The sequence below is a fragment of the Pituophis catenifer genome, unplaced genomic scaffold (assembly GCF_029215685.1).
Source record: "Pituophis catenifer annectens isolate HBS135680 unplaced genomic scaffold, rPitCat1.0.hap2 SCAF_7, whole genome shotgun sequence".
NCBI classification, from domain to species: domain Eukaryota; kingdom Metazoa; phylum Chordata; class Lepidosauria; order Squamata; family Colubridae; genus Pituophis; species Pituophis catenifer.
The window spans coordinates 3,620,417-3,647,238 of record NW_027256887.1 but is presented as its reverse complement, the minus strand read 5'-3'; the positions used below and the strand labels follow the sequence as shown (position 1 = coordinate 3,647,238).

At 43.6% G+C, this 26,822-nt stretch overlaps 1 protein-coding gene across 1 annotated transcript in view; it reads right to left on the bottom strand.

Moving 5' to 3' along the window:
* MAGI2 (membrane associated guanylate kinase, WW and PDZ domain containing 2) overlaps positions 1 to 26,822 on the bottom strand; it is a 265,689-nt gene that overhangs the window by 188,155 nt on the left and 50,712 nt on the right. The window contains exons 2-4 of the mRNA XM_070946864.1: positions 20,791 to 21,006; positions 14,355 to 14,565; positions 4,660 to 4,739 (exon numbers count right to left, since the gene is read on the bottom strand). Of these exons, the coding sequence (XP_070802965.1) occupies positions 4,660 to 4,739; positions 14,355 to 14,565; positions 20,791 to 21,006 (507 nt within the window). The remainder of the gene's footprint in view (positions 1 to 4,659; positions 4,740 to 14,354; positions 14,566 to 20,790; positions 21,007 to 26,822) is intronic.

The window sequence follows — 26,822 nt, the reverse complement described above, 5'->3', positions numbered from 1 at the left end:
CCATCTCATGATTCAAAGATGGAAACTAAAGGGCGATCATTTTCACAACGCAGGCCAATATATTTGGATTACTTTACCGGACGACAAAGCACAAGCGATCCACCCCAATGATAGAAGACGGTTGTATCCAGAATTAGGTGGGTCTATCTCTCGAAAGAATCCACAGGTGGCCAACGCCAGCCAAATTGCTTTAAATAAAACCTGGATATTGCAACCTTCTACCCATTGTTTTTGCAACAGCCATAGATTTAAGAGTGTGAAAATGACTGCCAAGCGTATACACCTCAGGACACGCATTGAGCAAATAATCTACTAGCTTCTTTAGAAGAATGCTCCATAGGCGTTATCTTTTTATTCCACTCCGAAGCTTGTTATTCCTGTTTCACTCCTGAGCTGAGCTAAAAGATCCCATACGAAATATGCTAGGGAGAGATAGAGCAATAAAAATTAAAATGGCAAGAAACACTATCTGGAGAAAGATCATAAAAATCCGTGTGTTAAACCTGTCATGCACTGCTGGCATTCGGAAGACAAGTTCCAGAGGACCAAAGGAATTTAGGAAATCACTTACTTGTGATTAGGAAAATATTTCTTCAGGGTCCAACACACACATACACACATACACCCCCAACGCACTATATGTATCAGTGTGGGGTCTGAAGAATATTACGGAAGGCTGTAAATAGTTAATTGTTCTACATAGTTTCAGCACCGGAGACAAATTCCTTGTGTGTCAAATCATACTTGGCCAATAAGGAATATTCTACTCTACTCTACTCTATGCTACTCTACGCTATGCTACTTCTACTTCTATTCTACTCTATACTTCTCAACTCTACTTCTATTGTATTCTACTCTAATTCTACTCTACTCTACACTATGCTACTCAATGCTATGCTACTTGTACTTCTATTCTTCTCTATTCTTCTCTACTTCTACTGTATTCTACTCTAATTCTACTCTACTCCACTCCAATCCATTCCACTATCTTCACATTAAATCTATTGGTAACATCTATTCCATTCCATTCCATTCCATTCCATTCCATTCCATTCCATTCCATTCCATTTCATTGGTGACACCATAATATATGAAAAAACACAGATATTTGGAAGAATGCTCACTGCCTGTTCTGTGACTTACGTGGTATGGGCACTGCAATACAAGAAGAGCTAGTACCCTTCTTTTCCCCAAAAGGTTTCCACAATTTTGGCCACTACTGTATGTACAAAAGAGAACTCAATATCAGTGGCAGATGGCATGTGCAAACGAAATCTCCAAAGAGATCCGTGACAAGCAGCTGTTCCATCTTCTTCCTGCTTTAATGTGCATGCCAGAAAATATCCATAATCGTGTTGATTTGAAGATGCTTTTGTATATGCATTTTCTCTCAGGATATCTCAGCCATTTGAGATGTGTTTATTGAATCAATAGCCCCGTGTGGAAAAAAAAATTAGAATTCTATACACCTGAACAATGTATGGATATTAAGAAGCTGGTGTCACCTTCTTTTAAGTTTAAGTAAAAATGTTTAACTAAAAATGGATAGCTTTTTAAAAAAAAATATCAAGGTATTAAAATGGTTAACTTTAAACTTAATGGATAACTTTCTGAAAGTTTTGAAACAGATATTTTGAAGGATGAACTCAAGAGTTAGAAATAATTTAACTCAATGGATTAATAGTATTTTTAAGGTTATATTGTGAAGAATATTCTATTGAAGTTTTTTTTTAAAAAAAAAAACTTACTGAAGTATTAAAATGGTTAATTTAAAATTGAATGGATATAAAATAATATTTTTTTTTCTTCTTAAAAGATATGCTTTAAAGAAAGTTTTATAATGTTTAAATTAGAACTCTAAAAGGGGAGGATTTAATGGACACAAGTTATCTATCTAATTATCTATCTATCTATTTATCATCTATCTATCTATCTATCTATCTATCTATCTATCTATCTATCTATCTATGCATTGTCTATCTGTCTATTATCTATCTATCCGTCTATCTATCTATCTATCTATCTATCTATCTATCTATCTATCTATGCATTGTCTATCTGTCTATTATCTATCTATCCGTCTGTCTGTCTGTCTGTCTATCTATCTATCTATCTATCTATCTATCTATCTATCTATCTATCTATGTATTGTCTATCTGTCTATTATCTATCTATCCGTCTATCTATCTATCTATCTATCTATCTATCTATCTATCTATCTATCTATCTATGCATTGTCTATCTGTCTATTATCTATCTGTCCGTCTATCTATCTATCTATTATCTATCTATCTATCTATCTATCTATCTATCTATCTATCTATCTATCTATCTATCTATCTATGCATTGTCTATCTGTCTATTATCTATCTGTCCATCCACCTATCTATCTATCTATCTATCTATCTATCTATCTATCTATCTATCTATCTATCATTACTGGCTGCCTAGCTCCGTTGACATGCCAGAGATTGAAAGCAATCCCAAAATCACAACCAATTTTTTTTTCCAGAAAGGGTTTGGAAAGCCCTCCTGGATGTTGAAAAGTGGAAGGAAGACCTGCTAGGAATTAAGAAGAGTGTCGTATTTTTAAAAAAGGGCCGAAGGGAAATTATATTTTCCAGCCTTGTTTTGTGACATCGGTCCTGACTGGACATCTCATGATGGATTAGTTTCCGCATATAAACTGACCATGTAAATTCTCCCAGTAAAATAAGATCAGTGACGGATGTGATATTTTCAAACATCTAATAAACTACCACAGAGATCACAGAAATATATCACTGGAGGTTCGGAGGAGAAATTTGACCAGTTCGTTCTCACAGGGAGGGACTACTCAGGGTACCGTCAGTCAAATTATGTCGACTGGCGACTCCCAGGGGGAGGGCCTTCTCTGTGGGGGCTCCAACCCTTTGGAATGAACTGCCCCCGGAGATACGGAATATCCCTGATCTCCGTGCTTTCCGCCGTGCCCTCAAGACCCTGATGTTCCAACAGGCGGGGCTAAACATACGAACATGTGAATGAATTTTTTAAATGTGATCTAATTCTGGGTTTTATTTGATTGACCAAACTAAGTAATAATTTTAATTAGCAATTTTATGATGTTTGTGTGTCTATATTTTTCTTGACTGTACACCGCCTTGAGTCCTACGGGAGAAAGGCGGTATAGAAATATAATAAATAAAATAAATAAATAAATTTGTTTGGGATGGTATAAAGCAGGGGTGTCTAACTCAAGGCTGGATCTGGCCCGCAGGGTGCTTAGATCTGGTCCGTGGGGCTGCCCTGAAAACAGTGAAGGACCGGCCCGCTGTGCTTTTGCCAGCAAAAACGGAGCTTGGGAGGGCCGCTCCATTTTCTCTGTCAGAGCACTTGGGCCCCCACAGGTGCCCCCGACACAAGTGACATCGAGCTGGCCACAACCCCCCCCCCCCAAAATCAAACACAACCCTGATGCGGCCCTCAATGAAATCGAGTTTGACACCCCTGGTATAAAGTCTCCTGGTTGAGCAGGGGGTTGGAGTAGAAGACCTCCGAGGCCCCTTTCCACCCCGTTATTCTGTTTTCTGGAGGGTAGAGTGGATAAATGTTAGAATTAATGATGTGTCACCAAGGAATTTCAATCTTCTGAGGTATTTATGTGATAAATGAATGAGGACTTGTGGAAAAAATATTTTCCACAATAAAAATCAATTATCAGCTTTTGACATTTGAGTTTCCCTTTTCTACAAATTCCATATCCTTACAAGTTGCCTCGATTAGTGTCTTGAGTCACAAATTGTGCTTGATTGAGAAAAATCACAGTTAAAAAAAAAAAAAAAGCAAAGGATTGGGGAGGGGGGGGAAAGAAAATTGTCTCTGGAGCAGTTAAAATTGTCCAAGCCAGCCTCTTTTTTTTTGTGTGTGTGTGTCTTAGAAAAGACACTGGGAAAATCTGAGGGGGGGCGGAATAAAAGAAAAAGACTCTTTATAATGCACCCTCCCATCTGTGCGATTTCCATTATTGCAACGGCAGCGCTGCTCAATGGGCTAATCAGCAGGATTTTCATAATGCGTTCAGCGAGAGGATAATAATAATAATAACCAAAATGAGCTTTGCAGATATAATAACATGATTCCGGCAGGATCATTATTATGCCCCTTTAAGAAGAGATAACTTTCCCTTCCTTCTTTTTCCCCCCCCTCCCTCCCTCCCTCCCTCTTCGTGTTTTTATTTTAAACCGTCTGATTACTACTACGCTGGCAGAGAGCTTCCCTTGACACAAAAACCCATCATCGTATTCCCCGCTCCAGCTGTGCACCATTGCCCCCAGACGCTCTGCGTGGCAGAGATTTCAAAGCTCAGAACCTCAGCGGGCTCCGCAGACTAAGATGGGAATTAAAAAGAAGCTTCCAAAAATTCCAAAAACACTCGTTGTTATTCTTAGACTGGAATATTACAGACTCGGGACTAGGAATAAATACAAAATACAGGCTCAAACCAGAGCAAATTTGCAGTCTCCCAGCTCCCGTTAAAACTCTCCTTTCCCCCCCCCCCACACCTCTCTCTAAATATTTTCTCCTGTTAACAACTCAAACTTCCATCTCTCCTCCTCTCTAATAGGTAGATGGATAGATGTATTTCTGCCCAGCAGCCATGAAAAGTTAACAGCCTACCATTTTCTTTGCATTCTTCGGGTGGTTTAGCCTTCTTCGCCAAGCGTGGATCCAGCCATGATGTAGTCTTTGTATTATGGCTGAAAAGAAAAGAGATCGTTCCGGTCAGACACATTGCCCAGGGAATCATGTTGATCCCTTTCCATCCCGGTGGAAAAGGAAGCAAGGGATGGGAAAAGGAGGAAGACGAAGGGGAAGAAGAAGCAGAAAAAGGCAGAGAGGTTAGCTCCACAAATTTGCAATCCATATCTTGATTTGCTTACTGGCTCTGAGTAGACCTGAGAAGGAGGTGTAAAGCGTAATTGTGCGAGGCAGCCTCTAATTTTGGCAGCCCCGGCGCCTTGTCCTCAACGCTGCTATTTTTATTAAACAGCCCTGCTGGAACGGTTGCCAAGCTAACCTCATCGTACATGCAGAACTCATCCAGGGCAAAAGGAATTTACAGCACTCTCCCACAAAAATAGGGGTGCAGTCAAGAGATTTCTGTGTTCACTCGCTGGCTTTTGGGTGACGAGCTCGGGTTTTGACGTGAAAGTAAATCACCTTGTACATGTAATTTCTGAACAGACACAGGGATGGACAGAGATGCAGAGTGTTGTGGTTATTACAGGTTCCGTTTTCTTAAAAGTCAATGATGAATGGCCCTCCATTTAAGCCATGTTCATCTCTTCTGTATTTGGCCCGTCTTTGTGGATAGAAGTGTATAAAGGAACTGGGCATGGCTAGTCTAGTGAAGAGAAGGACCAGGGGAGACAGGATAGCAGTCTTCCAATATTTGAGGGGCTGCCACAGAGAGGAGGGGGGGGGGTTTCAAGCTTTTTTTTCAGGGCACCCTTGAAAGGACAGACAAAGAATAACGGATCTAAACTGAACAAGGAGAGATTCAACCTGGAAATAAGGAGCAATTTTCTGACAGGGAGAACAATCAGCCCATGGAACAGAAGTTGCCTTTGGAAGTTGTGGGAGCTTCATCACTGGAAGCTTTCGAGAAATTTATTCTAGTCTAGTGAAGAGAAGGACCAGGAGAGACATGATAACAATCTTCCAATATTTGAGGGGCTGCCACAGAGAGGAGGGGGCGTCAAGCTATTTCCCAAACTACCCGAAGGCCAGACAAGGAATAATGGATGGAAACTGACCAAGGAGAGATTCAACCTGGAAATAAGGAGACATTTTCTGACAGGGAGAACAATCAACCGATGGAACAGAAGTTGCCTTCAGAAGTTGTGGGAGCTTCATCACTGGAAGCTTTCAAGAGGAGACTGGACTGCCATCTGTCAGAAATGGCATAGGGCCGTGATGGCGAACCTATGGCATGTGTGCCACAGGTGACACGCAGTGCCCTCTCTGTGGGCAGGTGAGCTGTCTCCCCAGTTCAGCTCCGCCGTGCATGCGCGCGCGCCTCCCACTGGCCAGCTGCTCATCAGGTCTCTGCCATGCATGTGCGGGTGGTGGGGGGCATGCAGGGCGGGTATGCGTGCATGCATGGGGGTGGGGTGCATGTGCATGGGGTGGGGTGCATGCACAGGGGTGCTCATGCATTGCATTTTGGGGGATTCGGTGTGTGTGCGCATATTCACAGGTCCACGGGCAAGCATTGGGCACTCGGCCTGGAAAAGGTTAGTCATCACTGGCGTAGGGTCTCCTGCTTGGGCAGGGGGTTGGACTAGATGACCTACAAGGTCCCTTCCAACTCTGATAATCTGTAATCTCTGTAATCTATATTCTGCGGGTGTTGAAAAGCATCACAGGGTCCATTTGACTGAACCTAAAACAGCAATTCCCTCCACCCTGCTCTTGAATGACCAGTGAAACAAATTCTAGTTTCAGGCAAAATGATTCAGCGAAGAGAGACAGCTTCCCAAATCAATGGATCACACAACAGCAACATATCAATAAAGTTACACGTGGAACGTTTTAGAAACACACATCCTTCTTCACACTCGGTGGATTATAAGGCCAGCGAAAAGAAAAAAAACACTCAACTACTTTTAGGATTATAAACAGAGATGGCATTCAGCCGGTTTGGACCGGTTCGCCTGAACCGGTTAGTGGAAATCACAGGTGGGCGCACCCAACTGCCCCGGCTCTAGGCCATTCTATTTAGACATGTTTTTGAGCCCGGGTGCATGTGTGAACGAAGTGTGCGAGCAGAATGCCGGCTGCATGTGTGGAAGGCAGGCATGTATGCGAACCGGGCACATGCACACACAAAGCGAACATGTGTGCACACGGCAAACTGTTAGCAACATAATGTGAAACCCACCGCTAATTATAAATGAGATGGAGAGATGTCTATTAGACAATCCAATGATGACATCAAGGAAGCCCTTAACAGAATAATGGAGTTAGAAGTCTCTGGAGATTCTCAGTCATCCAGGACATCCAGAAGCTTCTTATCCAAGAAGGAGATAAGAGAGCTGAAGAAGCTTCTTAGATAAGAAGAGAAACTTCTTCAAAGAAAAACCAGAAAGTCCAGTTGCCTGTTGAAAAAAAAACCAACACCTTTGGGACAACAGAGTTGAAAGGCACTTTGGAGGTCTTCTAGTCCAACCTCCTGCTCGAGCAGAAGACCTTAGAAATAATCTGTTCTTGAAAGCCTCCAGTGATGGAACATCCATAAATTCTGGAGGCACGCCATTCCACTGTTTGATTGTTTTCACTGTCAAGAAATTTCTCCTTACTTCTAGATAGAATCTCTCCTTGATAAATTTCCATGTGTGACTTCTTGTCGATAGGTTGACCTTCATCTCTCTCTGACAGCCCTTCAAAGAGCAACAAAGATGATTAGGGGACTGGAGGTTAAAACATATGAAGAACGATGTTCTTATGTTGTTCCCTTGGGGTCCTTACTTCTGCAGACCCTCCTGCTTTCAGCCTGAACTTCTGCAACAAAGAAGATCTCTTAGGAAAAATTGTACCTGCTTCGCCAGTGTACAAGTCCCATCCTGAGGTCCCCGTTAACTAATTGCAAATCTAATTTATATCCGCTGCAGTTGAGCTACCAGGATTTCTCTGCTGTTAGGGATTGGAATGCTGGGTAGTAGAAACTCAGCAACGCATAAAGATTCTCTATCCCTGTGAATAATACTCTTACTCTGTCGACTTAAATATATGCAGACAAGCAGTAAATATAGCTGCATAGACTGTTTAAAACCACCACAAAGTAAATTATCTGTTTTATGATCTTGCTGGTATGTTTTTGGGAATCATGATGACAGAAAAGGGAGCTTAATCTACCATAAGGAATCTATATCATATCAATCTCTACCCCTCCATCCCTCCCCCCTCTCTATCTATCTATCTATCTATCATCTATCTATATCTATTATCTATCTATATCTATCTATCTTCTATCTATTTATCTTATCTATCCTATCTCTCTCCATCCATCCATCCATCCATCCATCCATCCATCCATCCATCCATCCATCCATCCATCTATCTATCTATCTATCTATCTATCTATCTATCTATCTATCATCTATCTATATTTATCTATCATCTATCTATTTATCTTATCTATCCTCTCTCTCTCTATCCATCCATCCATCCATCTACCTACCTACCTATCTATCTTATCTATCCTATCTCTCTCTCTCCTTCCCTCCCTCCCTCCCTCCCTATCTCTCTCTCTCTCTCTCTCTAACTGTCGCTCTGTCTTTCTATCATCTATGTATGTATCTATTATATTCAGTATCATACACACGTATAGAGATAGAGACAGACAGACAGACAGACAGACAGACAGACAGACAGACAGACAGACAGACAGACAGACAGACTGGCTGGCTGGCTGACTGACTGACTGACTGACTGACTTCCTGTGGGACTTCTACATTCAAGCAGGTACTAGCCAGTCAAGCAGATATGGTGGTAGTAGACAAGGATCAGAAGACAGCAGTAGTGATAGATACAGCACTGCCAAGTGACAGCCACATAAGAAGTGTATGCATGTACACGATAGATAGATAGATAGATAGATAGATAGATAGATAGATAGATCGATCGATCTACACACACACACACACAAACTTCCTGTGGGACTTCCAGATCTTGATAGCCAAGGAAGTACTAAGCAATAACCAGACATCATGGCAGTAGGCAATGACCAGAAGAAAGCATTAGTGATAGAACTAGCAGTGCTTGCCCAAAAGTATTTGTTTTTTTCCCTAAAGGCAACTAGATATTCTTGGTTTTCCTTGAAGACGTTTCACTTCTCATCCAAGAATTCCATAACGACCAGCTGTCTGCAAGGAATATAAATCCTTTCATCCTCCACCATTCAAGTCAGAACCGAAGAAGCTTCTTGGATGAGATGATAAAACGTCTTCAAGGAAAACAAATTAAGTCCAGTTGCCTTTGGAAAAAAAAAAGACCTTTGACACGTTTTTTTTTCTGAAGCGAAGAAGCACTCCTAATCTTATACATTGCCCTCGCTTGCATTCTGATTCTCAGCTGCGCTTTTTAAATGTAACCTTTACCGGAACCGAAACTTCAATTACGGCAAACTCCCAAAATAGGAAAACCAAGAATTATTTTCTAAATGTCACCTTCTGCTCCCAAAGTCATTCAAGGCAAGCCATTCAAAGCGTTCACTCCAGGCAAACGATCATTGGCAGAGAGAATAAATGGAAAAAGACAAGAGGGGAACGCAGAATGAAAGGATTATTTCAACGCCGTTAACTTTTTATTTCCTAGCTAGCTACCGTTCGGTGAGCCAAGAATCCAGTTGGTCTCATCGCTAGAGAAACATTCAACAAAACTCCATACTAAATGCACTAATCAGCTTGGATAAATATATATATATATATATATATATATATATATATATATATATATATGTATATCAGATGATCAGTTGGGCCCGCCCACCTGCCCCTGCTCTATCCTGTCCTTTATTTCCTGCTTTGTAGCTCATCTCATCACCGCGCGGTACAGCTGATTCCCCCCCCCTCACTCTTCTACTTATCATTGCTGACCTGGAAGGTAAGCAGCTGAGCTTATAAATGCTCCATTGTTAAGAGCCTTGGTGGCGCAGCAGACTAAAGTGCTGTTAAATAGCACCAGCTGCCTGCAATTACTGCGAGTTCAATTTTCACCAGGCTCAAGGTTGACTCAGCCTTCCATCCTTTCGAGGTAGGTAAAATGAGGATCCGGATTGTGGGGGCAATAAGCTGGCTTTGTATAAAAAAAGAACACCGCTTAGGGGGGCCCGAAAGCCCTACTAAGCAGGTATATACAAAAGTATGAAGGCTATTGCTTAACGCATTGTAAGCCGCCCTGAGTCTCCGGAGAAGGACGGCATATAAATCGAACCAATAAATAAATAAATAAATAAATAAATAAATAAATAAATAAATTTTCAGCGCTGAGCGCAAGCGACTTACTTACTCTCACACTCACCGAACCTGTTGCTAAACTGGCAGCATTCCACCACTGATATATATATAAGAGGCGATAGACATCACGATCTCCTGAATGTTTAAAAGTTTAAAAAATTTTATTTAAAACTTGTGCTAAGCTTTCGTCGGCCCCTACCGACTTCGTCAGAGTATAAAATCCCCATTTAAAAATTTTTTAAACTTTTAAACGTTCCGGAGATCGTGATGTCTATCGCCTCTTCTATAACTATACCTGGAACTCGCATCTTTAGGACAATTCTTAATACATATATATATATATATATATATATATATATATATATATATATATGATTGATTGAAGGCTGCATTCAGAAAAGTAAACAAAAAGTAACAAACCCACCCCCGAACTTATAACATCTTCTTTTATGAAACCCAAGGAGCTGGTTAGAGTTATTGATTCAACACTTCTAGTCCATTTCCCAATTTTAAAATGACAAGGATTGTTACCCAATCACTTACAGACAGCCCTTGATTTACAACCATTCATTTAGTGACCATCTGACACTGAAAAAAGTGTCGTATGACTGTTTTTTTTTTTTTACACGTATGACCATTGCAGCATTGCTGGGGCTAGGAACGGGAGCTCAACCCATCCCATGGTGCTCGGGTCTCGAACCCGGATTGTCAGCTTTCCATCTGACAAGCTTAGCATCTTTAACCGCTGAGCCATCACGATGAATAACCTTTGCGCCTGCATCTGAATCCCATCTGCACCTACTATGCTCTTCATTTATGAAAAGCAGAGAACCGAGAAATCACAGTGAAATAAAGAATTATGGTCAATGCTTTCTAAACGAGACAGGATTCATGGCGAATAATCCAATCTCCTAGGTTAGATATAAAAAAAGGTAAAAGTTTTTTTTTCTCCTTTCTGGTCATGTCTGACTCTAGGGGGTGATGACGCTTCTGTAGTCATGTGGCTGGTATGACTATACATTGAAGCACATGGAATGCTCTTACCTTCCCACCAAAGTGGTACCTATTTATCTACTCACATTTGCATGCTTTCGAACTGCCAGGTGGGCAGGAGCTGAGCAAGGATGGGAACTCACCCCGGCGTGCAGCACTTGGGTCTCGAACCCGGGTATCAGCTTTCCAGATTTAACCACTGGGCCATCATGATGCATAAACTTTGTGCCTGCATCTCAATCCCTTCTGCACCTACCATACTCTTCATTTATGAATAGCAGAGAACCGAGAAATCACAGTGAAATAGAGAATTATGGTCAATGCTTTTTAAACGAGGCAGGGTTTATGGCGAATAATCCAAGTGCCTAGGTTAGATATAAAAAAGGCAGAGTTTTCTCCTTTCTGGTCATGTCTGATTCTAGGGGATGAAGTTCATCTTTGCTTCCTACCTGGGAGACCCAGCGTTGTCCGAAGACGCTTCCGGGATCATGTGGCTGGCATGACTATACACTGAGGTGTACCTTTCCACTGAAGTGGTACCTATTTATCTACTTATATTTGCATGCCTTTGAACCTAGTTAGGTAAAGGTAAAGGTTCCCCTCGCACATATGTGCTCGTCGTTCCCGACTCTAGGGGGCGGTGATCATCTCTGTTTCAAAGCCGAAGAGCCAGCATTGTCCGAAGACATCTCCGTGGTCATGTAGCCAGTGTGACTAAATGCCAAAGGTGCACAGAACGCTGTTACCTTCCCACCAAAGGTGGTTCCTATTTTTCTACTTGCATTTTTTATGTGCTTTCGAACTGCTAGGTTGGCAGAAGCTGGGACAAGGAATGTGCGCTCACCCCATTATGCAGCACTAGGGATTCGAACCACTGAACTGCCGACCTTTCGATCGACAAGTTCAGTGTCTTAACCACTGAGCCATCGCATCCCATTTTAAATGATAAATGAACCTATTTATCTACTCGTATTTGCATGCTTTTGAACCGCTAGGTGGGCAGGAGCTGAGGGAAGGATGGGAGCTCACTCCATCGAGCAGCATTTTGGTCTCGAACCTGCGGTATCAGCTTTACATCTGACAAGCTTAACAGATTTATCTACTCGCAATTGCATGCCTTTGAACTGCTCGATCGGCAGATGTGCACACTAGCCGACAAATCCCATGCATGAATTTCCACCGTTAAGAAAAGCGTGGTGTTTTTTTTCCCCCATTTGACAGAGTGGAGTTAAAGTGACCCAATGTATTTTTGTACCATCATTTTATGCCGTCTTGGGAAATCTGCAGGAAAATTCTGAGTGCTATTATGCATTTATTTCGGTCAGTCTAATGCACATACAGCGTGATCCTTGGAGGACGGCCAGGGGTTTAAAATAGAAACGGGGAATGAAATTGATGAAGTGTATATTAGAAAGGGGGAGAAAATGTTCCCTTGAAGTATTTGCTATGTAACCTCTATTACTATTTCATATGACGTAATGTGTTTGGATAACGAACACCGAGAGGGTTCTAGGCGGATGTGTTAAAACTACTCCAACTTGCTACGGCTTCTTGTTCTGAACCATACAGTAATGGCCAAAATTGTGGAAACCTTTTGGGGGAAAAGTGAATTTTCTAAAACTAGCTAATAACACCACTTTTTTTTTTTTTTTTTTTTTGGAATAGTACCATAAAATTATATATCAATGGAAAGATAATTGAATCAAGAATGTCATGCAATAACTTTTAGGAAGGACTTGCCATTAGAATAGCAGTTACAGTATAAAGAAGAAAAGTGAAACACATAGGAAAAACGAGATATACAAAAATGATCCCCATAGAAAAAACGAGATATACAAAAATGATCCCCATGTCAGTTAATCCTTAGTTGGGTAACCTTTAGCATGAATGATGGCCTTACAACGTCTTCCCATGGAGTCAACCAAGTCTTTGAGTTCTGCAGCTGTTCTAATGTGAAACCAAGTTTGACTGTATAATAATAATAATAAACCCATTATTAACTGGGTTTTATTGCTGGGTTGTTTCTGACTAACAAGTTTTTTTAGCTGGCTCCATAGATTTTCAATTGGGTGAAGGTCTGGGCTATTCCCAGGCCATTCCAGCAGTGGAATAAGATTATCCTGAAACTCTCCCCCCAAAAGTGGTGTTATTATCCATCAAACCTCAAAAGTATACTTTTCCCAAAGTTTTCCACAATTTTGGCTGATACTGTATAGCACTACCAGTTTTATGAAGGCAAGATGCACCAGTGAGAGAAGACAGAAAAATTATGTGCAACTCACGCCTACCGAACTTCCTCATTCATCAGCCTGAAAACTCAAATCCAGGAAGTCCCCATGAGAACTCTCACAACATCTGGATCCCACAACTTTAACACTGATGGCCAATGGAAAGCCAAATGGGTTTCCAGTTATAGCAAGATATACAAAGGACGAGAATGGAGGCTCATTCTCTGAGCTTGTGGGTTGGTTTCCGAATGTCTCATTACCAGGCAAGGTAACATCTTCAGCAGAGTTTAGGAGATGTCAGTGATGGTGTTCTTCTATTGATAAGGGCTTTGTGTGGTCAGTGGGTCTTCTGAAGGAGAGGTCACGTCAGGTAAGGGTCTTTTGATGGATCTTGAGACCCACTGACCACACGAAGCCTGTCAGGGTTTCGACGGATGCCCTAATTAAATCATGAGCCTCGAGCCAAGCTTCAAAAAAAATCCAGTTATTTATTAGGAGCTTCATGTCAGCACGTTCCCAAGTGAAGCCAGCTCTTACCCTACATAATTTATGCTCCAATTATGACCCTGTTTCCCCCCTCCTCCTCAGGGTGTGACATCCATCATATTCACCAACAGAGCAATTTCATGGGTTGTAGAGATCACTGCCCTCTGGCTGCTGTAGGTAACCCTGGGATACAGCCTTGAGAGAGATAAGCATGGAATGTGCATCTGTCTTTGGCTGCCGTACCATTTCACCAGTTTCCCATCCTCCCCCCCCCCCCGGCCTATGGCAACTTGAGAGCAGGCCAGGGATGCTCTGCAAGTTGACAAAGCCCTAATCAGCAGAAGAACACAACATCAGGGGGGTCTCCAAACTTGTCAACCTTAAGACTTGTGGACTTGAACTCTCAGAATTCCTCAGCCAGACATCCTAGCTGGGGATTTCTGGGAGGTGAGATCCATAGGTCTTAAAGGGGCCAATTTTGGAGACCCCTGATTTAAATAAATAATCTGTATAAGTTCCTGTATAACTCTCATTCCATCATACATGATCCTGGCTGCGTCAGTAGAATGACATCATTCGTAGGAGTGGATCCCACTGAATTAAGAGCTAGGAGGGACTTATTTCCTTTTCAACAAGTAGTACTTACTCAATGAAGTAGACTTCCCCTTTCTCTGTGTAAGCCATTTCCCAATTATCCGGCAAGGGGCCCAGTTCATCGTTTTCTTCAAGTTTTGGATGCTTAGTTACATCCATTTCCTCTTTCACTTCTTCTGGCTGGCTATAAACAGGAGCAGGATAAGGCTGAGAGGAAGTTTCTCCTGAGGCACCTGTGCTTTTCTCCTCATGTTCACTTGACTCTGTATGAATAAAAACATGGACATCGTTTGTAAAGGTGAAGGTTTCCTCTGTTGTGATCCGCCAGCAGCCTGCGGAATTGGCAGTGGAGTCGGACAGTGAGGAGGCTGGGGAGGAACATGGGCCAGTCCTGGAGTCTGGGGAGGGCCCGGAGGAGGGCTCTGCGTCAGAGGTAGAGATGGGATCAGGGCCATCGGGGAGCGATGCATGGACTCCGGAGCCTCAGAGGTGGACAGCAGAGAGGCAGAGGAACAGAAGGAGCCTGTTCCTAGCGCACGCATGCGGAGAGCTGCCAGAAGGCAAGAGCAGCTAAAGCCAAAAGGACGACTTGGGAGTAAGGCTATGAGATGATTGGCCCTTCCCTCCCTCCCTCCCTCCCTCTCTCTTTTTCTCTCTCTCTCTCCATCTATAAACTACATAGTTTTCTTCCACTGGCAGTCATTTTTTTCTTGTAAGGTGGTTGTATTCCAAGAAACACAATAATGTTACAGGGATGGAAAGCTTTTTTATCTGAATAAAATCCTCTCGGGATCCTGCAGTGGTTTAATCTCTTTATATCATTATTTTTTTTCTACAAACCGGAGGGAATTCCCTTGATTTTTGGCTCCAGCGGCAACAATTTTGCGCTACTACTTTGGTAAGTGACTCTGTTTCTACCTGAAGCTACGTATGTATTTCCTATAGAGACAAATTATATTTGGCGCGAAGTATTTTCTTCACTTAAGGTGAAGGATTGGCTTAAAAATACGAACTGCACGACGACACGATATTCTGAGTCGCAAAGTTTTTAAGACAGGCAAATCTTTCCAGATTTGCTGAAAACGAGGTTCTAAATTAAGTCTTCCCTTCCTGTAACCAATGGAAACAACCCTTGCATTTTTTGGTGACCTACTTTCAAAAATTAAGCTGCATCACAGAAGGAGGATAAAAGCACAGACAAGAGTTCAGAGAAGTTCAGAGAAGCCTGTGCGGCAGCGTTTCCACTCTCCGATGTGTCCAAAGGATTATCAACGGTGAAATCTGAACCGGTTTACTAGCAGTTCACTGGCTGTGCACGCGCATTGCTCACCATGCACCAAATGCAAGGTGCATACAACATGCGTGCACAGTACACGCCAAAAGGTACACGCCAAAAGGAGGCATGGGGTAGAACAGCACGTGCACGGAATGGGGGGGGGGTGATCAGCTGTGGCGTGCAATCTTTTATTTTACCTTTTAAAAACATTTTTTTATAACCTATTCGCCCAAAAATGCTTTTAAAAAATGCTTTTAAAAGTAAAAAAAAAAAAAAAAGGCTCTGATGATCGCGCAGCTCAGCTGTGATCGTCAGAGCCTTTTTTTTTAACTTTTAAAAGCAAAAAAGCAAAACCTTCTGCACATGCGCAGAGGGTACAAAATTCATTACTTCCTGGTTAAAACCAGGAAGTAACGACAACCGGGCGGGTGGGCGGAGCCTCGCGCCGCGATCGCTACTGATTCGCCAAACCACCCGCCACGATCGCTACCGGATCGGGTGATCCGATCCGAACCGGGAGCATTTCACCCCTGGGTTGGTGGAATAACTTCATTCTTGATGACCACAGGACATGAAGAATGGCTCTGGGCTCCATCTTTACTCCCTCCAGCTAATAGGAGAAGCCAAAGGGAAAAGCCAATGGTAGAAGACTTAAGTCTTAGCGGACAACGAGTTAAATATGAGCTAGCAGTGTGCGGCGGCAGCCAAAAAAGCCAATGCAATTCTAAATTGCATTAACGGAGGGATTAAATCAAGATCAAGTGAGGTACTAATATCACTCTATAAAGCCTTAGTAAGACCACACCTAGAATTCTGCATCCAGTTTTGGTCACCACACTATAAAAAAGATGTTTAGACTCTAGAAATAAAGTGCAGAGAAGAGCAACCAGGATGATTAGGGGACTGGAGGCTAAAACATAACAATGAATGGATGCAGGAACTGGGCATGGCTAGTCTAGCGAAGAGAAGGACCAGGGGAGACATGATAGACAATATTTGAGGAGCTGCCAGAGCGAGGAGGGGGGGTCAAGCTATTTTCCAAGGCACCTGAAGGCCAGACAAGGAATAATGGATGGAAACTGACCAAGGAGAGATTCAACCTGGAAATAAGGAGGAATTTTCTGACAGTGAGAACAATCAACCCATGGAACAGAAGTTGTGGGAGCTTCATCACTGGAAGCTTTCAAGAAGAGACTGGACTGCCATTTATCAGAAGTGGTGTAGGGTCTCCTGCTTGGGTGGGGGGGTTGGACTAGATGACCTACAAGGTCCCTTCCAACTCTGTTAATCTGTTCAAGGCAAAAAAAAAGGGACCATGTATTCCTGCACTACAGCAGTCCCTGGAGTAACAAATGCTGTTTGCTCTACAAAGTAAACCAAATCATGCTGATTTCGCATGAAGACCAGAACGTCACATTACTGAGGTAAACCATACCAAGAGAACCTTGCAATTCTAACTGTGGTTTTCCTTCTCTTTGTCTGAGACTCCAGGGAATCACAAAAGGGCCAGTTTGAGTCCTTTACTAATTTATTATTAGTCTCTTACTAATACTGGGTTTAATATTTTACTCCTCTGGGCTTAACACCTGCTTGAGAACCTACTAAAGGAGAATATTTGTAGTTTAGGGTTGAAATGAGAGCAACGGCTCTTGGCCTCTTTGCCGGAAAACAACGTTGAGAGAATTGCTTCTTGTTTCACTGTATTCATTTCTTATCGGCGTCTTCTGCTTCTGAACTTTTGCCAAGAAAAGCCTTTGGCAGTTTGCCTAATTATCCCAAGGTCGGTGATAAACTGTGGAATGGTGTTTTGAAGAATTTGCTTTACTTTAGTTTGGACTACGCTGAGAATGAGTTAATTCTCAGCTGTTCTAATAAAGTCTGTTTGTTTTCAAACTGTTTGTTATTTAATACTAACTCCTTGGGCGTGGATCACAACACACCTGCTATTCAATAACCAGCAACCTTGGAAACAGTATTTTCCTTCACATTTGTTGCATCCACAACCATTCTATTTTGAAAATGCATTACACCGCCATCCCAGATTTTATTCAACGATATTTAATCATTGTAGCATGGAAGATGGGTTAAATGGTCTCCATTTTCCTTGTCGCATTAGCTTCTGGCTTTGAATCACCTATCAGGTGATTGCAAATTTAACTTGCCCTTAGGAAATACCTAATTAAAAGAACGTTTCCATATTCACAGGCAACAACTTAATGGATTTCCTGTAATTCAGGGGAAAAAAAAAACCCACCCCTTCACAGAGATATAAATTTACTCTTGTTTTATTTAGGTTTCATGGTTAATGCTAACCATTAACAATCTGTTCCAATATTTCTAGACAGAGAAATATTTTTCAGTTCAGGAATTAGGTGGGTGCAGTTGGGGAAAAAAAATCTGCAGAAAAAATGCAGACTGGAAGAAGAATGGAAGGCATTACGCTTCATAGAGATAAGCTATGCTCATGTCATTGTTTATATTCTAAACTATACATCACTTTAAAACTGACTTTGGCTTCTTCCTGGCTGCAGATATGGAATGGATCCAGCAATATTTCTGTGCATTAAAAAAAAAAAAAAAAGGAGGCCTCAAACATTGGTTATGAATAATACAAAAGATTTTCATCTCACTTGGAACTGTGTACTGCAGTTACATAATTTATTTAAAAATCAACCACGCTGGACTTTTAATTATTTTAAAAGCATGAATGACTTGGGTCTTTTGCTCCATACAGGTAGACCTCGGGTTATTCGACCACAATTGAGCCCAACATTTCCGACGTTAAGCAAGACATTCGTTAAGTGAGTTTCCCGGAACAAAAATTCAGAATCCTGAACCAGAGGGAAGGAATCTTAAATATTCCTGGATGAGAGTGTCTTCAGAGACTGTGAGATATAAGGGGATGGTTTATATGTGATTATCTGTGTGCAAATGCTGAGTATAAAACATAATAACAGAATAACAAAGCTGGAAGGGAGCTTGGAGGTCGTCTAATCCAACCCTCTCCTCAAGCAGGAGAACCATCATTTAGCTGATGACACTCAGCTTTATATCTCCACCCCGGACCACCCTGGGGAGGCCCTTTCCATGATGTCCCGCTGCCTGGAAGCGGTGCAGTCCTGGATGAGAAGAAACAGACTCAGACTCAACCCATCCAAGACTGAGTGGCTGTGGATGCCGTCATCCCGTGATCTAATGGTCCCGTCACTTGTGATAGGAGGGGAGGTACTCACTCCCTCAGAAAGGGTGCGCAATCTGGGTGTCCTCCTGGATTCACAGCTATCTTTAGAAGATCATCTGACAGCCATGACCAGGGGGGTCTTCGCACAGGTGCGCCAGCTGCACCCTTTCCTAGACTGGGATGCCCTTGCCATGGTCAACCACGCCCTTGTTACTTCTCGGTTGGACTACTGTAACGCCCTCTACATGGGGCTGCCCTTGGGATGCACCCGGAGGCTACAGCTACTCCAGAATGCGGCCGTGCAGGTTGTTACAGGGGCTTCTCGTTACTCCCGTGTGACACCTCTCCTGCACGAGCTGCCGGTGGTCCTTCGGATCCATTTCAAGGTGCTGGTGCTCACCTATAAAGCCCTACATGGTTTAGGTCCGGGGTACTTGCAGGATCATCTCCTGCCATTCTCCCATCGTCCTGTGCGTTCCCACAGAGCGGGCCTCCTCAGGGTGCCGTCAGCTAGACAATGTCGGCTGGCGGCCCCCCAGGGGGAGAGCGTTCTCTGTGGGAGCGCCGACCCTCTGGAATGGATTGCCCACCGGGCTCAGGACAGCCCCTGACCTCCTCTCCTTCCGCCGCGAATTGAAGACGTGGCTCTTTCATCAAATGGGCTGACCCGTTTGGGGGGATTTTTACATTGAAATAATTTTATTAATTTTTAATTGGATTTTAATTTTTATGTAATTTTTGAATTTGTTGAATGTTTTCTTTGTAAGCCGCCCTGAGTCCTTTGGGAGAAGGGCGGCATATAAATTACATAAATAAATAAATAAATAAATAAATAAATAAATAAATAAATAAATAAATAAATAAATAAATAAACCTATTCCATTCCAGACAAGTGGTTGTCCAAACTCTTTTTAAAAATCTCCAGTGTTGGAGCATTCACAACTTCTGAAGACAAGCCATTCTACTGGTTAATTGATCTCACTGTCAGGAAATTTCTCCATAATTCCACGTAGCTTCTCTCCTTGATTCGTTTCCATCCGTTGCTTCTTGTCCTGCCTTCAGGTGGTGCTTTGGAGAATAGGATGACCCCCCCTCCTCTTTGTGGCAGCCTCTCAAATATTGGAAAACTGCTACCGTATCACCTCTGGTCCTTCTTTTCACTAGACTAAGACTGTTCTGACCTAGGCTTCCTTAGAAATTAAACAGCACAAACTTAGTCCCGGCAAGCCTCTTTAATTTATACGGCTGTAAATTACTTTCATTTACAGTCCGCAAGGCTTGATAAACAGTCTTTCAGAGGAAGGTTAACAGCACCCACCTATCTCACGTGGAACGCTGCCAAAGAGCTAATTTCCAGACGCAGGGCAAGGCCAAACTTGGCACAGAGTCACAAACAGAAGTTTCAAATCTTGAATCGGCCAGATGAACTAATTGCTTCCTGCCAAAGCTCATGTCTCGTTCGCTTCTCTTTTATGTCTTGTGGGAGGGGCCAATCATCTCCAAGCCTTACTCCCAAGTCGACCCTGTTTCCTTAATTGTTCCTGTCTCCTGGCAGCTCTGCGCAGGCGCACACTGGGAACAGGCTCCCTCTGTTCTTCTGCCTCGCTGATGTCAGACTTCGGAGACTCTGGAGGCAGCAAAGAACTACCAGCTGGCCTTGGCCCCCTCTCTGCCTCCGACTGAGAACCCTCGTCTGAGCCTTCCCCAGACTCCAGGACTGGCCCACGTTCCTCCTCATCCTCCTCACTGTCTGAATCTGCTGCCGCTGGCGGGCCACAACAGAGACATACCCAATTCCTGCAACCGTTCTTCATATGTTTTAGCCTCCACTCCCCTAATCATCTTTGTTGCTCTTCTCTGCACAATTTCCAGTGCCTCAACACCTGTTTTATATTGTGGTACCCAAAACTGGATGCAATATTCTAAGTGTGGCATCATAGAATGGCAGGAACACTTCACGTGACCTTGATTTTATCCTTCCGTTAACACACCCTAGGTCTCCATAAAAACCTGGGAGCAAAATGTTCTCACCTGGTGTGATTGCAATGCTATTGCCATTCACCACGGCTTTTTCTTCCTCTTCCTCTTCCGGAGGTTCAATTCCTGTCTTTTCCATGTTGCTCACCGACTTGTTTCTTTTCCGTTTGCCTTCCGAACTGGGTGTTGCTCCTGGGAGGATCTGATCTGTGACATTTAATAGCAGTGGGACTGGCTCAGCAGGAGGCTTGGGAGTACCGTAGTAATTATCTAGGATGAAGAAAAAAAAAAGAGGAAAAAAATTCAGAAAACAGGCTCAGAAAGAACTGTTTCCTATCGATTTCATTCTGTAATTTTCAGCTTTCGATCCCCCAACTCAAATGTCTTTAAAATTTCAAGGGAGTAACTATATATATATATATCGTATATTTGTCATGAAGGCGACTGCTTGAGGGCTCCTGGATTGGAGCTGAAAGGTGAAAGGGATGTAGTATGCTCCCTCCCACATGCTGGGGTAGACCAGGTGCCTCAATATATCTGTTCTGCTCTAGCTCCCGATTTCCAAGGATATTGACACACACCAATGGTCCTTATCAAATTTATTAAGTAGCAAGAATAAACAAGACCGGCAAAGGTTGGCAACCAGCCCAGAAAACAAGATACAATAAACCAAAATACTCTGATAATAAATATGAGTTGTTTCCAGCAAGAAACTTACTAACTGCGTGTGACTTAAATAGGCTAAGGGAGTGGCCAATGATCCTCAAGCCCTACTCTCGAGTAGACCTCCTCCTCCTGAGTAGCCACTCCTGCCTTTTGGCAGCCTTGCGTGCTCGAGCATTGAGGAGAGGCTCCTCCACTTCGCTCTCTTCACTTGAAGGAGCCTCTGGAGGTTCTGAAGGCCCTGGCTGAGTCTCTGCCTCTGGCACCACATCCTCTTCAGCCTCCTCACTGTCTGACGCGAACGCTGGTTGCGCAGGCTGCTGGCACGACACCACACCAGCCTCCTCTTCGTCGGGATCAGCCATGATCTGCGCAGGGCCACAACAATATCTATATCTATATCTATATCTATATCTATATCTATATCTATATCTATATCTATATCTATATCTATATCTATATCTATCTATCTATCTATCTATCTATCTATCTATCTATCTATCTATCTACTTGTGGATAGAAAGATGCACTTTGGTGAGGAACGGAAAGCCTTTTTACTAAAACAATTGCTGTTACAGATAGCTACTAGCGTTCAAATGTATGGTTTGTAATCTCTCCCCTTTGATTTCTTGTTTATTTGGGCATCGATAACCTCTTATTCTGCTCATAAAACTGTCTGGTGGAAAATAAAACCATCCAAAATACAGCATTTGTAGTAACACCACCACAGGGGTGAAATGCTACCGGTTCACACCGGTTCAGTCGAACCGGTAGCAATGGTGGCACTTGGTTCGTCGAACCGGTAGTGGCGGCAGCGTGAGGCTTCGCCCACCTGCCCGGATGTCATTACTTCCTGGTTTTAACCACGCACTTCCGAACTGGTAGGGAAGGTAAGTAGATTTCACCCCTGCACCACCACCACCACCAACAATAATATGTCTATTTCAAGTCCTTGGAAAGGACTTGATAGGCAAAAATGCCAAATCCAATCTGAAAATCTGGCTGACTGTGTGATTCCTCCTCCTCCTCCTCAGGATGACAAAGTAGCAATAATGATGCATTGGAAGTTGTGCAAGAAATACCATTTGCCTGCAGGCAGTGGTGGGATTCAGCTGGTTCTGTCATGTTCGGGCAAACCAGTAGCGCCGACTGTGGTAAGCCCCGCCCACCCGAACGGACGTAATGTCATCCTATTTAGCCACATTTTTGAGGCCATACACATGCGTGGGAGGTGCATGAGTGAGCAAAAAGCATGTGTGAAAGGTCAAGCATGCGCGGAAGGTGGGCGCTCACATTTTTTTAAAAAAAATTTGATTTATATGCCGCCCTTCTCCGAAGACTCAGGGCGGCTTACAATGTGCTCAGCAATAGCCTTCATCCTTTTGTATATTTATACAAAGTCAGCTTATTGCCCCCACAACTGGGTCCTCAATTTACCTACCTTAGAAAGGATGGAAGGCTGAGTCAACCTTGAGCCTTGGCGAGATTCGAACCCTGCAGTAATTGCAGGCAGCTGGTCTTAATAACCAGCTTAATAACAGGGTGCCTTAAACCCCTGTACTACCAAGGCTCTTTTGCGAACCGGTAGGGAAGGAAAGTGAATCCAACCTCTGCCTGCAGGCAAGAATTGGTAGGACCATAAAGTAGAGAAAGTCATGGAAAATGAGGAAACTAAATGGGACTTTAGACCAGAGGTCCCTAACCCCCGGTCTGTGGACTGGCAGTGGGCCACGGCATGCCAGAAATCAGGCTGCACAAAATAAACAAAGCCCCATCCACTGGATGCAGGCAGCATTTGAAACCACCCCCCTCCAGTCCGTGGAAAAACCTGTCTCCATGGAACTGGTCCCTGGTGTCCCAAAGGTTTGGGGCCAACTTTTGTGACCTAGGCTTCCTGAGTCATTAAAACACACGAGTAGTCCCAAAAGCCTCTTTTATTGCAACAGCTGTGAATTACATTCATTCACAGCTGAGTCCCAATTAGTTGCAAAAAGTCCTTTGGGAGAAATCCTTTGGGATAATCACCAACCTTTATCTCCCTTGACATGCTGCCAAAGATCTACTTGGCAAAGCCACACGGATTCCAAAATCAACCAGAGATGCCGACTGGGAACAGAATGAATAACGTTGCTTTCCTGCAAAGGGCCCATGTGCCTTTGCTGCTCTTTTAAACCTTATGGAAGGGGCCAATCATCTCCAGGCCTTACTCCCGAGTCGTCCCTTTTGTTTTAACTGTTTGTGCCTTCTGGCAGCTCTGCGCATGCACGCACTAGGAACAGGCCCCTCCTGTTCCTCTGCCTCTCTGATGTCCGACTCTGGAGGCTCCGGAGTCTGCACATCACTCCCTCTGCCTCCGACGCAGAGCCCTCGTCCAGGCCTTCCCCAGACTCCAGGACTGGCCCATGTTCCTCCCCAGCCTCCTCACTGTCCGATTCCACTGCCAGCTCCGCAGGCTCCTGCCGGACCACAACATCACCGCTTTAGACAATTCAAACTGGCAGGCTCCTGCCGCATAATACTCCAGACTTAACAATTATCAATAAAACAGATTAAAAAAAGTCTGGATAATGGATGTGGCAGACTCTGGAGACAGCATAGAATAGAAAGCATAGACAGCATAGACAGCATAGAATAGGAAGAACTGGAGAAGACAAACAAAACCCAAAGACTTGAAAATAGAAATAGAAAAACAATGGCAAAAGAAAGCAAAGATATAGCCAATAATAATAAGGGCCTCGGGTGCAATCCCAAAACAACCAGAGCACCATTTGAATATCATCGGCATTGACAAATCCACCATCGGTCAATTGCAAAAGGCAGCTGTACTCGGAACAGCTGACATCCTGCAGAGATATCTTTAACACCATCAAACATCCACATCTGTCGATCCCAGGTCCTTGGGGAGGACTTGATAGGTGGATAAAAATGCCAAATCCAGGGTGAACATCTGGCTGATTGTGCAACGAACCGTAATAACAATAGATCACACTCCAACACCAATTCAAAAATAATGGGAATCATTTAATTAAGCAGACATTTGAACAACAACAACAAAAACTCCCTACAGTTTATAAAAGAGGCTGAAAAACAGCAATTATTTGGTTTACTGTTATTATTTTTTAACTACATTTGACGGGAAGTCTTCCAACAGTGCTGGATAACCATCTGTTATGGATGCTGTAGGCCAGGGGTCAGCAACCTGTTGCTCTAGAGCCGCATGTGGCTCTTTCACCCCTCTGCTGCGGCTCCCTATCACTCAAAATACTGTATGCGTCACAACCGCTAATGTGCGACACCCTCCAGCCCACGATTTATTGAGCTTTTCAACCCCCAGTAGGCCAACCATGGATAAATCCAAGAAAAGAAAAGTTTTAGAAGGAAACAGAAGGTTTAATTCAACTACATATGCTAATTTTGTGGACGCTCAAGAAATAGTCAGGCATGGGAAGGGTTTTGTGGCTCCCGGTGTTTTCTTTTCTGTGGGAAACGGGTCCAAATGGCTCTTTGAGTGTTTAAAGTTGTAGACCCCTGCTCTAGGCTCTTGTAATCTTGCAATTTACAAGATTCGTGGACTGCAATTCCCAGAATTTTTCCCACCAGCTGGCTGGCTGGAGGAATTTGGGGAGTTTAAGTCCACGCATCTTAAAGTTGCCAAGGTTGAGAAACACTGATCTAACAGAACAACAGAACAATAGAGTTGGAAGGGACCTTGGAGGTCTTCTAGTCCAACCTCCTGCTGAAGCAGGAGACATTGTACCATTTCAGACAAATGGTTGTCCAATCTCTTCTTAAAAACCTCCAGTGATGGACCCACAATGTCTGGAGGCAAGTCGTTCCCACTAATTAATTGTTCAACTAATTGTTCAGTTTCTTCTTAAAAACTTCCATACCCCCAACTTCTGGAGGCAAGCCCTTCCATTCAGGGATGGGCTGCTGAGGGTTCGCAAGGGTTCGGGAGAACCTCTAGCTAAGATTCTGTGCAGTTTGGAGAACCCCCAAATCCCATTCCTGGCTGGCCCCACCCCTCCCACCCCGTCCCGCCCAGGAATCCCCCCATTTTGGATGCAGGTAAGTGCAGGGCATGCATGGAGGCTCGGGGAGCAGTGGTGGGTTCCTCCTGGTTCGGTCCGGTTCGGCCGAGCTGGTAGCGGTGACGATATGATGTCACCGAACCGGTTCTCCCCCCTGCCCTCCCACCCACCCACCCACATTATTCTTACCTTTTATTTGGTCCCACCCCAATTTATTGCTGCCTCCAGAGTCCCAGATGATAACTAGAGGGAAAAAAACTGTTTAAACTCTTGCTGCAGGGCTTCAAAGGGCCGTCCTACAGCTGATCAGTATTAAAAGCAAACAAATGAGTCGGGTTGTAAGTGCGAGGACTGGTCGTAAGTGTGAGGACCTTCCAGAAATGACTCTGACCAGCTAGCCACACCCATCTAGTCACATGACCTCCAAGCCACACCCACAAAATAAGCCACGCCCACAGAACTGGTAGTAAAAAAATTTAGAACCCACCCCTGTCGGGGAGGGTGAAAAACGGGCCTACTGGAAGTTTGGGAAAGCCAGAAACGGGCCCATTTCCAGCCTCCGGAGGGCCTTTGGAGCCTGGGGAGGCCGTTTTGGCCCTCCCGGAGGCTGGAGAAAAACCTCCGGAGAGGGGGGCAAAAACGCTAACCAGGGAGGGCAAAAACGCTAACCTCCCCATTGTGGTGCAGGAGGCTGACTAGGCCACGCCCACCATGGTGACGCCCACCCAGTAACCGGGCAGAGAATCACTTGCTAAAATTTTTGAAGCTCATCCCTGGTTCCATTGATTCATTGTTCTCACTGTCTGGAAATTTCTCCTTAGTTCTACGTGGCTTCTCTCCTTGATTAGTTTCCATCCATTTTTTCTTGTGTTTCCTTCTGATGCTTTGGAGAATAGCTTGACTCCCTCTTCTTTGGGGCAGCCCCTGAGATACTGGGACACTGCTGTCATGTCTCCCCTAGTCCTTCTTTTCATTAAACTAGACATACCCAGTTCCTGCAACTGTCCTTCATATGTTTTAGTCTCCAGTCCCCTAATCATCTTTGACGCTCTTCTCTGCAATCCAGTGTAATCCTGCCGTGAACAGGGTTTAACTGGGCAATTTCAAAGCAGCCTTTCAACTCTACAGTTCCCTGATCCATCCATCCATGACAGGTTCAAATCCCCTCTTAGAAATAAGCTGGGAAAAATTCTGGCTTAAGTGATGTACACAGCTGGCAAAACTAAAATATCTGCATTAAAATGTAGGAAGTTAAAACCCACCCTTCTCCTAGGAAAATGAGATATTTTAGGAAATATTAAAAGGGCAGAATATTTCCCCTAAAAGGGAGGCAGAAACTCAGCCCCGCCCCCACCTTTGTCAATGGGCCATTAAGGCCTGAGCCAGTCCATT